Below are 16,008 nucleotides of genomic sequence, written 5' to 3'. Positions count from 1 at the left end.
CCGTCGCGCGAGGGCCCGGAGGCCTTGCAGAGCTTGCGCGCGATGCGGGCGTACATGACCACGATGAGCGCCAGCGGCGCCAGGTAGATGTGCGCGAAGAGCACGGCGGTGTAGACCTTGCGCATGCCCTTCTCGGGCCAGGCCTCCCAGCACGAGTAGAGGGGGTAGGAGCGGTTGCGCGCGTCCACCATGAAGTGGTGCTCCTCGCGCGTGACTGTCAGCGTGACGGCCGAGGGACACATGATGAGCAGCGCCAGGGCCCAGATGACCGCGATGGTGACCAGCGCCTTCCGCAGGGTCAGCTTCTCTCGGAAAGGGTGCACAATGCAGCGGAACCTGCGGTGGGCAGGGGGAAGAGAAGCAGGGGTGTGAGAGGTCCCGGGGCGGGGCGGAGGAGGGCCACCCCCATTAGGGCTGGCGGGATGAGGACACCTGACAGTCCCCATGGCACCTCCAGCCAGTCAGAGGACAGCTCAGATGCTCATTAAGTGAGTTTGCCGAGCAAATTGGTTTCTCACCTGGCAGGGAGGCAGCTCACCCTGCTGAGTCCTCGAGCAGCCAAATCAACAGCAGCACTGGCAGAGAGGGGAGGAGGGAACAGAAAACTGGGACCCTCAATCTTGCCTGGGGGTAAACTGAGAACTGGCAGCAATCAGTGGCATGTATTCTGTCCTGGAAAAGGCTGACTCAGCGCATCACCAAACACAGTTTGTAGCTGTTTATGTCTTTCCCAGAAAACCCCTGGAGTGCAGGGGTGGCCGCACCCGTGTCATCCTCTCAGCCTTTTCCCATCGCTATCTCCACTGTGTGCGGCCTGGCCTGCACCGCGTAGTTCCTCATTAGAACCTCTCAGCAGCAGTTGCTGTTTCACCCTTAATCTACAGAGTGGAGACTGGGACTCAGAGGTGTCGGCCACTGGCTCAAGGTCACACAGCCCGCAAGCAGCAAGAGGCCAGACTTTGAACCCAGACTGTGCTCCACTGAGTGACATAAACCAGTGGCTGTAAAGCCTCGCTATGCATTAGACTCTCCTGAAGCAATTAAACACAAACAAAAACCTGTGTTTATTTCTTTGGGCAAAAACTCCAGTGTAATTCATCTGGGAGGGGGCTTTAGCACTGCTTTCCTTCTTTGAAAGCTCTTGGGATGATTCTTAGGTGTAGCCAGGATTGAGAACTGCTGCTGGAGGTGGAGGAAGTGGATACCTGGCCCCAGCCCTATCCAACAAAGGCATTGCTTAACTAGTGCTCCAGGGCAGGTGCTGTGACTTTCCCTCTCATCATTAGGGTGTGTTTAGATGACCATTTGAATGAATGACCAGAAGGCACAATTACTGGAACTCTTTCTAAGCCTGTTTCCTTATCTGCAAAATAAGGCCACTAATATGACCTGCTCTGTAGGGCTTTTGTGAAGAAGTTAGATAATAATGCTCTTTTAGATATTTTTGATGCTTAATAGTGAGGAAAAGGAGGGGCTCCTACTTCTTAGAAAGTCTCCCCTCATCTATTGTTGCCAAAAAATGGACACCTGGAGGAGAAGAGGAAGTAAAAAAGAATTAAGATGTATCATGTGTGTTATGTGCATTTTCCAACCTCCCAGTATGAATGTAGTTGTACTGCAAATGTGCTAATAAAAAAGAAAAAAAAACCTGCCAGGTGTGGTGGTGCATGCCTATGGGAGGCAGAGGCAGGAGGATCGCTGCAAGTTCAAGGCCAGCCTGGGCTACATAGCAAAAACAAAACAACCCCCCAACCCAGGCACCTGCGTTCCAATCAATCAAGCTTACTTACTCAGTGGAAGGGACTGAGAGAGATGGAGGGACTTTCTTACAAGGTCACATGTAAATTCCTTACAGCAGAATTTGTGCAAGAACACAGGTGTCAGGCCAGCTTCTAGCCCTGCAGCCTTTCCACTCACTAACCTGGCTCCCACCCTTCTGTCTCTGTTTCCCAGGCTGGAAGCACCCTTTCCTTTTCCCACAGCCGGACTCAAGACTTGCAGCCCCAACCTCTGTGACCTTGACCTCCTTGGCTTCAGAGGATTGCATACTCTAGAAATCTCCAGAGAGCAAGTAATTGGTTTTTTTTTTTAAATGTTTTTGTTTTGTTTTGTTTTTTTGAGACAGGGTCTCACTACATAGTTGAGACTGACCTGGAACTCACTGTGTAGCCCAGGCTGGTCTCGAACTCACAGTGATCCTCCTGCCTCAGCCTCCTGAGTGCTGGGATTACAGGCATGCGCCAACACACCCGGCCGTGAGAACAAGTAATTCTGAGAGCATGCAGAACTGGCTATGAATGCAGTAGCTGCTCATAGGTGGAGAGAATTGCAGGGTGATCCAGGAAGGCTTCCTGGAGGGGGTGGAACTTAGAGAATACCCCACACACTTCTGAGAGAGGTTGCACCCAGGACTCAACAACCAAATCAAAATGAAGGTTGGCTAGTGCTTTGTGGAAAAAGAAAATTGCTTCTGCATGCCAGCTGCCTACTTCTCTGAGTTACAAAATACTAGGTTTGGTGAGAGCAGAGATGGAGAGAAGATGAGAACACTAGGTTGAAGGAAGGGCTGGGCCAAGAAGCGCTCGTGCTAGAGAGGACAAGGAAGTGGGTATGGAAGAAACGAAACAGTGCTAGCAGCTTGAATTCCAACTCTGGCAGGATTGCGTGTAAGTTTCATAAGCAGAAGTTTTTAGAAGCCTTCAGCCCTGAGGAGAGCATCTTCCATTTATAGAAAAGATCAAAGAGGCTCAGAGCAGCTAAGTAACTTACTCAGCATTCTGCAAGCAGGCAATGATGAGAACAAAAACTACCTTTAGCTGCTCTGCCTGCTTCCAGTCCCTGGGGGAGAGCCCTCACCCACTGGAGATGCTGAGCCGGAAGAGGCCCAAGTGCAGAGCGCTGAGGGAGACTTGGCCCAAAGCCTCCTCAACCCCATTCAGTTCCTCACCTGTGGCTTCATTAACATGCTCATCAGAGAATCTGCTGGCCCCTGAGGCTAAAAGCCAGAAGTGGCAGAGATGGGTTGAGGCAGGGATAGAGAAAAGCCAGGACTTCCGGGACCAACCATCGGGCTGTGGGGCAGGGTGAAGGAGCTGGGCGGAGACCCTTTCCCCAAGCTGCTCTCCCGCTTTTTGCTGTGCTGGCTCAGATTTACAGGAGGCAGGATTCCTGCTACTTAGGACCAGGACTGCCTTCCAGCTCCTCAGGGGTCCCAGGAATGCTACGGAAACTCCTTAGGAGATGCCCCAGGACTCCAGAAGGAGGGGATCCTGGTATCCAGCTAGCCCTAAAGCCTCCGCTTATGGCTGAGAATTCAGCCCCATCTACCACAGAGTGCTCCCCTCCAGCCAGCCCAGCACCAGAGGCAGTGCCCCACCCCTGGGCCCACCCCGGGGAACCCTGGAAACTTCTCACCTTTCTACAGCGATGGCCACCAGCGTGAACACGGAAGCTGACACGGACATGCCTTGCACCAAGCCGCTCATCTTGCATGTGGCATTGTCGAAGGGCCACCCTGCAATGACAAAGGCCCCCAAGGACTCCTGGCCATCGAAGCTAGGATCTCTGAAGCTTGAGTCTTTCCTCTTGTCCCGCTCGAGGTCATCTGCTGCACACTTCCAGAACCAAACCGAGGAACCGAGCAGCCCATCCCAGCACAGACAGTTCTGACCAGTCAAGACATGGCCTTTGTATTGCCCAGGGATTTCTCTCTGTGAGCCCTGCCTGGCTCTCTGCGCCTGTAGTCTCACCTGGGTTCTAAGCCATTCCATTCTCACAACCCTACTATTACCGTCTTCTTCGTACAGTGGGAAAATTGAGCAGATTAGTTTATCCCTCTTTGCCCCTAAATCATTGTGCATTAGTGGTGAATCAGGTGTGATGGCTGAGCATTTTAAGAAATAAGAGGATTCAAGAAAACACACTTATTTTCTCATTTGTGCAAAGAAAATACAGAGAGGATCAATCAGAAAATGATGAAATTGGCAGCCCATACAGGGAGAGGGTGAGGACAGGATGCTAGTCATGGTGGACTGAGGTACTTGAGATATTTCTTTGAGTGTGTTTGTATGGCTCAGGCTTTGTAGAACCACAGCAAAGTTTCACATTTAAAAAAAAAGCTAAAATCTGTCTGGGTATGGGAGAACGGAAAGTAGAATACAGAGTAACCAATATTGGGTGGGGGATTTAGCTCAGTGGTTCCTCCGCCTGCTTAGCAAGTGCAAAGACCTGAGTTCGATCCTGGTACCAAAAAAAGAATAACCCACAAATACAACTGTATTACAAATGAGTAATTAGCCACACTGAAGTGGGGGTTAGACACTAACCTAAGTAAGCGACTTTGGAAATCAGTATTTCAACTGTTTACTATTAGACTAAAGAAGAAAAGAACTGTACACAGATTCTGTACCCTCATGAATATATCTGTGGTATTCCTCATAAAAATGCATAAATTGGATTTAATTATGGGAAAAGGGGGAAACCCACATCACCTAAGCTAAGTTACATGCATACAAAATTGATCGAATAAGCACATCTGTTATGGTTAAATAAATCTAGATTTCTGATTGTCTGAGAAGTTCCAAATAAGGAAAAGGGGAAAAGTTAAAACATCTTGTGGTTCTGGAATCAAAAGTATGAGTATGATCTCATAGTCTTAAAAATACAGCTAGATGGCTGGATATCAAAATAAATAAATGTTTATGTGCTAAATATCTCTGAGCATGTATAATTTCCTGGCTCTGTCCCTCGAGATGACCTAGAAGCAGTGACACCACAGTAGCAATGGACACCCCTGGAATCCAGGTGTCTGTTTCTGAGATCTACTCCCCAGTGAAGGAAAACAGGGCTCCTTAGAGAATGGTTCATTCCAGGGTGATGCAAGAAAAACACAAAATGAGCCTGGAACATTTTTTGGTGCCAGAAAGCAAGGAAATACAACTTGAAAAAATCATGGCAACATGTTGGAAGGATGCAGGAGCCCACGGGAAAGAGTGCCCATTAACCCAAACTGGTGCAGTTTTATTTACAAAATAAAGAATGGTCACAACGAATTAAATCCCGTGGAGTAGAATTCCAATTAATAAATGTAGAAGAAATGACATTAGTCAAAAATTATCACTGAGGAAACATGACAGTAATAATTGTTGCAGGCAGAAACTGTCAATGCTAACAGCTGGGGATTTAGCTCAGTGGTTCCGCTGCCTGCCTTGCAAGGGCAAGGATCTGAGTTCGATCCCGGTATCAAAAACAACAACAAACACCCCAAAACAATAAAAGTATAATGAGAAGTAAGACATTTGCATAGTGTCAAAGTATCTCCCTACAGGGTATTTCTTAATTATAAAGGGAAAAATAATTGCATTACGGTTGAAAAACCTGAGAGACACCATTTTGACCAGGTAATCAAAGAAAACACCACCATTAGTCACACGTGCTTTGTCAACGTGTCTTCTGTGATGTTCCTCTCCAAAAGGAGTATACAGGGCCGGAGACTTAGCTCAGTGGCGCCACCAGCTGCCTCACAAGCGCAATGTCCTGAGTTTGATCCCTGGTACCAAAAAAAAAAAAAAAAAAAAAAGCAAAAACAATGTATATACTAAGCCCAGTGCGGTGGTGCAGGCCTGTAATCCCAGCACTCTTGGGGGCTGAGGCAGGAGAATAGGAAGTTTGAGCCCAGCCTGGGTAACAGCAGTTTAGTAAGACCTTGTCTCAAAATTTAAAAAGGGTAGGGCACCTGGGGATGTAGCTCAGTGAGAAAGCCCTGGGTTTAACCCCCAGTACTGCAGAGGTGGGGGTGGGGGGTGGGAGTGCATAAACTGTATCTAATTAGGGGAAACATCAGGCCAATCCAAACTGCTCAACATTCTGCAAAATAACTCATCAGTGCTCTTCACCCGTGTCAAGGTCATGAAAGACACACCAGGGACCTATCGCAAATTGAAGGAAACTAAGAAAACAATGAAATATGATATGTGATCCTAGGTTAGGTCCCAGACTAGAAAAGTGGTGCTGGGCAGGTGTGGTGGCACACACCTGTAATCCAGCACTCAAGAGGCTGAGGCAGGAGGATCACTGTGTAGCCCGGGCTACATAGTGAGTTCAAGGGCATCCTGAACTACATAGTGAGACCCTGTCTCACAAAAAGAAAAAAAGAAAAGCAGCACTCATTTTAATCCTAAAAAACACAAACTAGAACATCATAAATACCGAGAGCCGTAAAGTCTAAAATCCCCTGAATCATATTCTTAATATATTAAAATCCTGAAGGTTGAAATCTTGAAATCTGAAATCAGATATGATAATTCCGGTTGGGGGAAGGAGTTAGTGTGTTGTCAGCTACACACAGGACACTCGTGTCTACCCATCCTGTCAGGTGCAGAACAGATACTTAGAAACCTGGGAAAGCGGTCTTTGGGGTGTGTTGGGGAGGGCATTAACAAGGAGATTGGTGCGTGAGTCTGACCACTGGACTGAGGTGGGAAGAGCCACCGAGCAGAGAAGGAATGTGGACATCTCCTCAGAGAGCTGCGCCCTCAGCAAAAACAGGTAGCTGTTCACTGCCACGCAAGAGTTCATATAGTTAATGACCGTGAAGTTGGGCGGCTCTTAGGGACTATGGTGTAACTGCTCATAAGCAATCCCTGCAGTATATTTCATATGTTGAATCTTTGTGGTGTGCTAGAAAAAAATGGGGTTTTTTTTCTTTACTTTTTGGAGTTTTTCCACTATTTTCTACTTTCAGCATTTTTTTTTTTTTTTTTTTTTTTTTTAATTTTTTTTTTTTTTTTTTTGAGACAGTGTCTTACTATGTAGTTCAGACTGACCTGGAACTCACTATGTAGCCCAGGTTGGTCTCAAAGTCACAGCAATCCTCCTGCCTCAGCCTTCGAGTGCTGGGATTACAGGCGTGTGCCACCACACCTGGCTTACTTATTTCTTTAGTAGTACAGTTTATCTGTTCAAAACTGTTATGCCTGTGTGTGACTGACATTAGCATACTGGAGTGATTGCAAAGAAATGTGTGTTATTATGATAGCCTATTTTATTATGTAAAATGACCTCTGAAATCATGTCATGTTTTCATTTGCTTCTCAAATAAATTTCCCTTTAAATATGTGCATAAATGCTTCTGCAGGGGGTTGAGACGGGGTCCCACTATGCAGTTCAGGGTGGCTCTGAAGTCACTGTGTAGCCCAGACTGGCTCCTCTTCTGGGGACCCAAAACCTGCAGAAGTATGGGCTGTGGCCCCTCTGGACCACCAGGTCAGTCACTGCAAAGGACTTGATCTTGAGGTCCTGTGAGCTGCTACTAGTCTGAGCTCAGAGTCTGCAGACCAGACCAGACCACAGCTCTGGAAACAAATCCCTTGCTGCCTGGAGTCCATGGAACCTTGATTCTAAAAGAACAGCTGTTCACGAGCGTGTGTGTGACACTTTGACATCTGCAGGATGCACAGGTAAGGAATTAGAGGTCAGGTGGTCTCGTTCCTATGTACATACCATCTACCTATCACTGCTAAGCAGCAGCCAGCCCCTGCTTAGACAGTGCCAGGAATGGGGAGTTCTTTACCTTCAGCACAGGACTATCCTCCCAGAACATGGTTCAGAGGAGTGGGGTTTTTAGGTCCTTTCCCAGAGGAACTCTGCCTCCCTCCTACTTCTTCCCATCAGTCCCAGTTCTGCACAAGGGAGTTACACAGGAGAGCGGTGCTGCAGGGTAGAAAAACTCAGAGTAGGGCTGAGAGAATGTGGACCCTGCATTCATCAGCTATGTAACTAGAGATGAGTCCGTTCACCCATTCCGAGCACGTCTTCTCATCCATAAAATGAGGATAATAATAAAGCATGCTTTGTGGCACTGCTGGGGGAATTAAGATAATGCATGAAGCATATGTAGCATAATTCCTGGCACAAAGAAAGTGATTAACTCATTGTATCTATTATTTCTAGTTGAATCCCCTTAGCTACAAGGCTGTCTGGAGAGTCTGAGACAATGGCTTCTTTGCCAAGAGGCCAGCCCAGCAAGGATCTCCATCTTCCATTTCAGGCTTAGCTGACAGCAGAAGCGGGGGTCGGAGAGTACACCTGCTGCCCCTGACCACACTTACCGGTGATGAGGTTGTCCACGAGGGTGGTGGGCATGCAGAAGATGCCCACCAGCAGGTCGCTGACAGCCAGGTTGAGGATGAACACGTTGGTGACTGTACGCATGTGCCGGTTCTTCAGCACAATGAAGCAGACCAGGGCATTACCCACCATGCAGAGGAGGAAGATGAGCACGTAGGCCACGATGAACATGGCGGCCACCGGTGAGGAGTGCTGGTAGTAGGAGGAGAAGGTGAGGTTTGCAGCCAGGGCAGCCTCAGCACTACTCTCATTCTGACTTGGGGGCCAGCTGCCATTGGGAGACTGGGAGGGCTCCCCTAGGAGCAAAAGAGCATAGAAGTCAAGACCCTAGGCAAGGAAGGCGTGGCCCATTCTTCACCATGGGTGGGATCCTTCTGTGTGTGTCTCACCTTTGTACCCTGGTCATGTGCTGCCTCTAATGGCGATGGGTCCATTCACACCTTCTAAGTCACCACCACTCCAACCTTATCCCATCTTGCCCAAGACCCATTCCCCAGTGTTGACTCTTCTCCATCAATACTCCCCAACCAATCCTTGCTCCATCTTCCTGGGCCTTGCTCTTGGCCGCAAATGGCTCTCACTTCTATGGCCGGCATCACAGGGGTTGCCCTGCCCTCTGGGCTTAGCCAATGGGAGGTGCTAAAGGAGCTGGAAGGGGAGAAGAAAGGGGAGGTTCAGGCACTGGTCTCCCTCCCCACCTGGTCCAATTGTGCCCGAAGATGCCTCCCCATCCCTTATTGGCATAGCTTGATCCTTGCTGTTGTTTCACTGTATCCTCCAAAAGTTCATGTGCTGGAATCTTAATTCCCCAAATCCTGTCAATATATTTAGAAGTGGGGCCTTTGGGAAACAACAGGAAACAACCTTATGAGGTCATAAGGGTGGGGTGCCCATCGTGGCATTAGTGGCTTTATAAGAAGAAAGAGACTCTCAGTTAGCACGCTTGCTCTGTCTCCCCATATGATGCCTTCACCATGTCATGATGTAGCATGAAGGCCCTAGCAGATGCTAGCACGGTGCTCTTGGACTTCCCAGCCTCCCAAACCACAAGCTAAATAAGCCAGGTTTTTATAGCTGACCCAATCTTGGGTATTTCATTCTAGCAACAGAAAATGGACTAAGATGCTCTTCTTTGGTGGCTCTCACTCTTGCTAGGCTACAGCAGCACTGTTCCCTCTCCTTGCACCCACAGGTCTGTAGGCAGGAAGAGTATCCTGTGGTTGCTTAGTCCCATACTGAACATACAGCGAGATGGCCCTTCTGTTTCTATTTCTGCCTTAGGACCAGGTTTGAGCATGTGTTTTCCAAGCCGTGTTTCGAAGGAATCGGCTCAGTGTCCAACCACAGCTCTTCTGGGAAGTCATTTGCTATGGTGATTCACAATGTTGTCTTATAAACTCTCTTCCTGCCTTCCTCTGGGACTGAATGTGGCCCAGTCCAAGGGATGGAGAGTCTCTGGGGAACCTTTCTGCAACACTCAGAGCTCAGCCACTGGCCTGCTGGAGGCTTGAGACAGGGAGGCTGGAGGTCCCTGGGGGCAGCAGGGCCAATGAGCTGGTGCCATCAGGACTGCAGGGATCAGCAGTGGCGGGGGGGGGGTGCACTCTATTGGAGGGCAGAGCTGGGAAGCCGGAAAGTTGCTGCCCCCGATAAGACAGATGGTACTTCCTGCTTAGGCTTCCAGTGGCAAACATCATTATTACAATATAGAAAATATTAACTGTGCACAAGAGAGTGAACCTATCCAAAACCATAGTTTAACAAAACAGTATAAGAAAGAGTAGTACAAAGAATTCCCTTGTATACTTCGCCTACCCTCAACGACAATCAATCTAAGGCCAACCTTGTTCCAGCCATACGCTGACTCTTTTTGGGTTATTTTGAAGCAAATACCAGACATCATTTCTTTTCATCCATAAATATTTCAGTTTGTATCTCTAAAGTACTGCTGTAATTCTTTAAAAGCCACAAGCACATCATTATCAAGTCTAACAAAAATTAACCACTCAGTTATACTATTATCAAATATTTGGTATCCACCATTCTAAATTCCCTGATGTTTTCCTAATTTTGTAAATAGTCTGAAGATCTGAGCAAGATTTATTGCTGCTACCCAACACTTAGTGCTGTGGCACCATGGCTTGGCATCTGGGTAGCTCTACAGGTTTCTCTTCATATCTCTCACTCAGCTGTGGCCATCTGACGGCTTGGCTAGGGCTGGAAGGGTCAAGACAACCACCTCCTGTTAGTGATTAGTACTGGCTACTGGCATGGGGTTGGGGTGGGGTCTCAGTTCTTACTGGCCGCATCCTCCACAAGGCTGAACTCTTTTTTTTTCCCCTGGTATCAGGACTTGAACTCAGAACCTTGTGCTTGCCAGGCAGGCGCAGTGCCACTGAGCTACATCCCCAGCCCTGGTCTGGGCTCTTTAAACAACAGAGCCCTCAGAGTTCCAAGAACAAATGAAGAAACTGGCATTTTCACATCACTTCTGCCACTTCCCATTGGCCATAGCAGCGCAGATACAAGCGAGTAGAGAAATGGCTTCCAGCTCTCCATAGGAAGAACATCCACATTACATTGCAAAGGGGACGTGGACCCGGAAATGTGATTCACTGAGTTCCGTCATTATAAAATCTACCACCCCGCCTATACTGCACTTGACTGATGTGGCTCCCAGGTCTTTTTTAGTTTACAGCTTCCCCCTCTGTGTCTTTCTCCTCTGTAATTTATTTGTCATAAAGACAGCAAGATTTTGTCTGTAAGTTTCAGCAGATTTTGCTGATTGCTCCCTTGTGATGTCATTTTACACACTCTGCTCTCTGTGGCCTGTATTTCCTATAATTAGTTGTTGGATCTGAGAGGTTTGATCAGAGTATGTCTGGTAGTCTCCATTTGTGGTGCTGTTTGATCAGCGGCTTCAGAGGATGTCAGTCTGATCAACCATCAAGTTCTCCATCCACTTTTCATTTAATATTTTAGCACCCACTAATAAGCATTACCCACACGATTAACTGTATTCTAAATACAATCCATATTCTCTACCACGGCTTAAACCACACTGTGTGGCCTGATTTCTGTTGACATCTGCACCCACTCAATGCCTCTCTCCTTGGTGATGGTCTGGCCACTCTGACACCCTCTCAGTGCCTACACACTCTTGCTTTTTCTAAACTCATGGCCTTTGCTCTTCCCCTCCTTTGACTCTCAGCTTAAATGCTGTCCCCCCAGAGCAGCCCTGACTGATTATTTAAAGTGGATCTTCCTCTATTATCTCTCATAGTACCTTATCTATATTCTTCAGTCTGTTCATATTTAATTTGTTTTCAGGATCGTCTTTCCCCCTCTGTGCTTAAAAGTCAGTTCCTGGAGCGGAAGGATCTTCACTTTCTTTTTGGTGGCAGTGCTTGCCCCTACTCAGTGTTTAAGTAAACCGTTGATCAATGTGCAATGAATAAATATTTGTAGGAATCAGAAAAGGAAGTGAGGATCCTGACACCAGGAAACAGGGTGCTGCTGAGAGCAGGCAGTGCTGTGTTGAAGGATTTACTTCTTTAGGTTCCTCCAGAAAGAGCACAGGATAGCATCACTTATCTCAAGCCTGTCACAAGGATCACCAGCGCCCTACTGAGCCTCAAAGTCAACCCCAAAGCAGTTCCCAAGACTACAGGGGATCTGTGGGTTTACATGGGCAGAAGAAATTACCAGGATCTTTCAAGTAGACTCTAGCTTGTCTGCTTCCTCAACTCCCTTCCCTTGGTCCTCAAGTAAAGGCATTTTTCAAAATCTACTCCTGGAAAGTATCTGAGAGTGACCCTGTCCGCCTCTAGTGCCTCCACCAAGCCTGGGTAGACTAGACTCAGTCCAGCCTCAGGCACTGCATCTGGTCCTCTCTCCCTGTTCCGGGCAATTCCCTGGATGGGAGGGCTGCTCGCCTCTAAACAGAAATGCTCATTAACACCTTGGACTTGTCCATTCTGGGATCTCTCAGGTGCCTTTGTGGCTACATCCTGTGATTTTTTTTTTTTTGTACCAGGGATGGAACTCAGAACCTTGTGCTTGTGAGGCAGGTGGTGGCTCCACTGAGCTAAATCCCCAGCTCCATCATCCTGTGAGATTTTTACCCACTAAACCCAATTAACCTCCTGAAGGTCTCGGGATGTAATAAGTCTGTCTCCAGGGCACGCTGATGATCTCAGAGACCAAGCTCTGGGCCACTGAAAGTCAGCATAGGGAGAAGGTCCAGGCACAGCAGTTCTCAAAGTGTGGTCCCTACCAGCAGAATCAGCATCACCAAGAACTTATTAGAAGCAGAGCCAGAAATCCTGAGGACTGGAGCTGCAAATCATGGCTAAGAGTTCAGTGGTACAGTACTTGCTTAGCATTCTGAAGACCCTGGATTCCACCCTCAAATATCCCTTTAAAAAACAAAAGAAAAGAAAGTTTTTTAAAAAGCATCCTCCAGATGATTCCGATACACATACCAGTTTGAGAACCCCAGGACTGAAAGGACCTGGACCAATGCCTCGGTAGAGGATAAACACTCTGGGAAGTCCCAGTCCTCCTTCCTGCCTCCCACCCTGGTCCCCAGGACTCACTGTCTCCCCTTTAAAACAGAAATACAAGCATTTCCTGGCTGCGGCGTAGGGTAGATCATATCGCCTCCCTGGAAACCAGATTCCTTATTGCTGAGATGGAAATAAATTAACTCCTGCCAAACAGGGGTTGTGGAGGTAACATCAAGAGCTTGGAGCTGACTGGGTGCTCAGTACAGGTCAGCTGGGGAGCAGCAGCACTGAGTGTGTCAATTGCACAACAGGTGTGAGCATAGTATTTTATAATACTCTTAGTGGGAGCCTCCCTACAAGCCGGAAAGACCCATGAGAAAGAAAGCAGCGCCCAAATGAAGGCCCTTAGCCCAGAGCCAGCCTGGATGCACCCAGAATTCACAGCTCTCCCACTAATAACATCACCATTGCCGCCACCTGCTGGGTTGTCCTGGTAACATTTAGGGACACAGGCCCAGACCAGAGACTCAGTTCACCCACTCCACACTACCTCCTGGGAGACTGTGGGTGACCCCAGCCCTGGATCCACTGAAAAACACCACGTGAGGGGCTGCCAAGGATACAGTGTGGACAAAACAGGACAAGCAGCTAATAAGACACTTGAACATAAAGTTCAAGTTCATGAGTAATGTAAGAAATGCCATTTATAAAGGAACATCAGGGTAACCTTTTCATCAATTAGACTGGCAAAAGGGGAAGTGCTCAGGGAGGGATGTGCTCCGCGGGGTGGGGGGAGCATCCCAATCAGCTGAGCCTTCTCAGTGGGGCACTGCCAGCCAGCACGTGGACAAGGGACCTGCTCCCAGATCCACGCCTTCCACGGGCATGGTGAGCTGCAAGACCTGGTAGCACGTGGGAATATATTGACGGCGGGTTGTCATGGTCACAAAATAGTACATGCATGCGTTGTAAATCCCTAACCCATATAAAAAGTGTTTTCGTGTCAACTGAAGATTGACTTCTAAAACTTAACAGTGTTGATCCACAGGGGTGGTGTTTCCACAAGCCATTTTTATTTTCCTTTTTTTCCAATCTGTATGTGATATTTTTAATCAGAAAGGAACTCTGTTACAAGTGATACAATACTGATTACATCACCAGGGGTTCTCAGCCCTGATTTATAACAAAAGCACAGGATTTTTCATTGCAGATCCCCCACTCCCTACTCCCTATGCCCCAGCAAATGGGTCAGAATTTCCAGGGTGGGGTGCAGGCATTGATATATATATATATATATTTTAAGCTCCCCCGGTCAGGTTCCTGTGCAGCTGGATTGGAGAACCACCGAACTGTACCATATCTACCCTCAAGGCCCAGGGTTTAGTGGAGCTTAACATTTTGAGAGATCATCAAACTCTTTGAGACTGATGCATTTTAATGCACTTCACAGAGGCTTTGTGAAAGCTTTCTCCTGACACATGGTGAAGCCGTTCTTGTTTGGAAAGGAATTATGGTCTTCAAAAGCACTGGATTTTCTCCCAGAAGGAATGCCCAATGTCTGGCACACACTTGGCGGGAGTAGTGAGCTTTTAGGGATTGGGTGCACTCTGCATCATTACTTCTCCTTTGAGCACAGTGACTTCTCCCTTGGGGAGTCAGCCCTCCTCTTTGCATGTAGCTTTTTTTTTTTTTTTTGGTACCAGGGATCAAACTAGTGCCCAAGGCAGGTGGCGGAAGCAAAGAGCCAAATCCCCAGCCGTGCATGTAGCTTTTGAGGGTCTGTCAAGCAGGAGTCTACACTTACCTTTGGCTAAAGATGGCCATCAGATCTCTTTTGCTTTGCATTTGCCTCTGAGTCCTAGTAACACAACTTCCCCTCTCACAGGATGACTACCCCTCTCTTTCCAGTGGACTCCCATTGTTGATTAAGTTGGCAGTTTCTGTTGCTGTAACCCCAGTGTCTTGGCTAATGCAAGGGATTTAAGCGAATCACCCTGGACCTCCAAGGGGTTGGCAGAGTCCAGATTCAGAACCCAAGCGTGGTAGAAGGCGTAAAGTTGGCAGGAATAGCACCACAGACCTCTGAAGCTTCTGCTCCCCAGATGAGATGTTTGCCTTGCTCCCCACTGCCTTCTTCCACGGAGGCAGTGTTGCTGCAAAGGTGCAAGGACACTGAACTAAGAACCAGAAATGATGGCCTTGAGATTTGCCACAATGGCCACTCCCTGGTTATAAGGCAGTTGAGAGGCCAGTGACTTTGTACAGTTCCAACACAGAGGTAAACTGAGCTTGACATGGCTCACTAATGGGTCACTAATCCCCTGTGCCACCCCTTTGTACTCATACATGAACTGGGGAGATCATTTCATCCTCTCTAGCTCTCAAACATGGAGGACCCAGGCTTCTTGCCCCTTCCCCACTCCATGGGCTTATTACAGACCCAGAGAGTCATCAGAGTAAATTATAAAGAGCTTCAGACCCATGGCTATCTGTCAGGCAGCCTGAGAGCTGCAGGGGCACAGTGATGAACCTGTTCCTTTGTGTGTGTACCCAAGGAAGTGAGCCTGTGCCAGGCCTGGGTTGGGACTGCTCAGGAGAAGGAAAGGCAGAGAGGCAGGAAGATCCAAGAGGAAGGAGGTTTCTGGAGACTTCTGACCTCCCACTACCCTCCACTCCCACAGTCTGAGCCAAAGCCACCCTCATCTAGGCCTCACGATGCAACACAGATTTTGCAAGCCTGGTCCTTTCTTGGTACGTAAGAGCAAGTAGGTCTTCCAAGATTCATCTGGGTTGGCAAAGGACAAAGATTTTGAGAGCCAAGTTCTTGGAGAGCCAGGAGGAACGCCAAACAAGCTTTTATGTTTGTTTGCACTTTCCTTTCTACTCCGAGGCCTTTTTATTTCTTCTCACTTCATCCAGGAGTCCTTGGGTCTTCTGTTTTACCCATAAAAATTTGTGTGTCAGAGAAGCTTCCGATTCAAGCCATTTACCTCTTATTAAAAATTAAATAGTGTTTTTCCTATAAGTCTATTCTCTCAGCCCATTAAAAGGAATTCCAGGCCTTAGAAAGTGGGGATAGAAGAAACTTAAAGGCCGGGGATTTAGCTCAGTTCTGCTGCCTGCCTTGCAAGCGCAAGGACCTGAGTTCGATCCCCGGTACCAAAAAAAAGATAAAAGTATACTGAAGGATATGTATATGTTATACATCATTTTGCTGGGCATGGTAGCGCACGTCTGTAATCCCAGCACTCAGGAGACTGAGGCTGGAGGATCGCTGTGAGTTCAAGACCAGCCTGGGCTACATAGTGAGTTCCAGGTCAGTCTCAACTACATAGTGAGACCCTGTCTCAAAAAAAAAAAAAAAAAAAAAAAA

At 47.8% G+C, this 16,008-nt stretch overlaps 1 protein-coding gene across 1 annotated transcript in view; it reads right to left on the bottom strand.

Moving 5' to 3' along the window:
• The window catches only part of Npffr1 (neuropeptide FF receptor 1), a 28,171-nt gene that overhangs the window by 4,851 nt on the left and 7,312 nt on the right, over positions 1 to 16,008 (bottom strand). The window contains exons 2-4 of the mRNA XM_033766333.1: positions 8,109 to 8,423; positions 3,415 to 3,514; positions 8 to 336 (exon numbers count right to left, since the gene is read on the bottom strand). Of these exons, the coding sequence (XP_033622224.1) occupies positions 8 to 336; positions 3,415 to 3,514; positions 8,109 to 8,423 (744 nt within the window). The remainder of the gene's footprint in view (positions 1 to 7; positions 337 to 3,414; positions 3,515 to 8,108; positions 8,424 to 16,008) is intronic.

The sequence above is a fragment of the Fukomys damarensis genome, unplaced genomic scaffold (assembly GCF_012274545.1).
Source record: "Fukomys damarensis isolate Sample0158 unplaced genomic scaffold, DMR_v1.0_HiC HiC_scaffold_20, whole genome shotgun sequence".
NCBI classification, from domain to species: domain Eukaryota; kingdom Metazoa; phylum Chordata; class Mammalia; order Rodentia; family Bathyergidae; genus Fukomys; species Fukomys damarensis.
The sequence above is the reverse complement of the archived record's forward strand: the minus strand, read 5'-3'. Positions and strand labels throughout refer to the sequence as shown.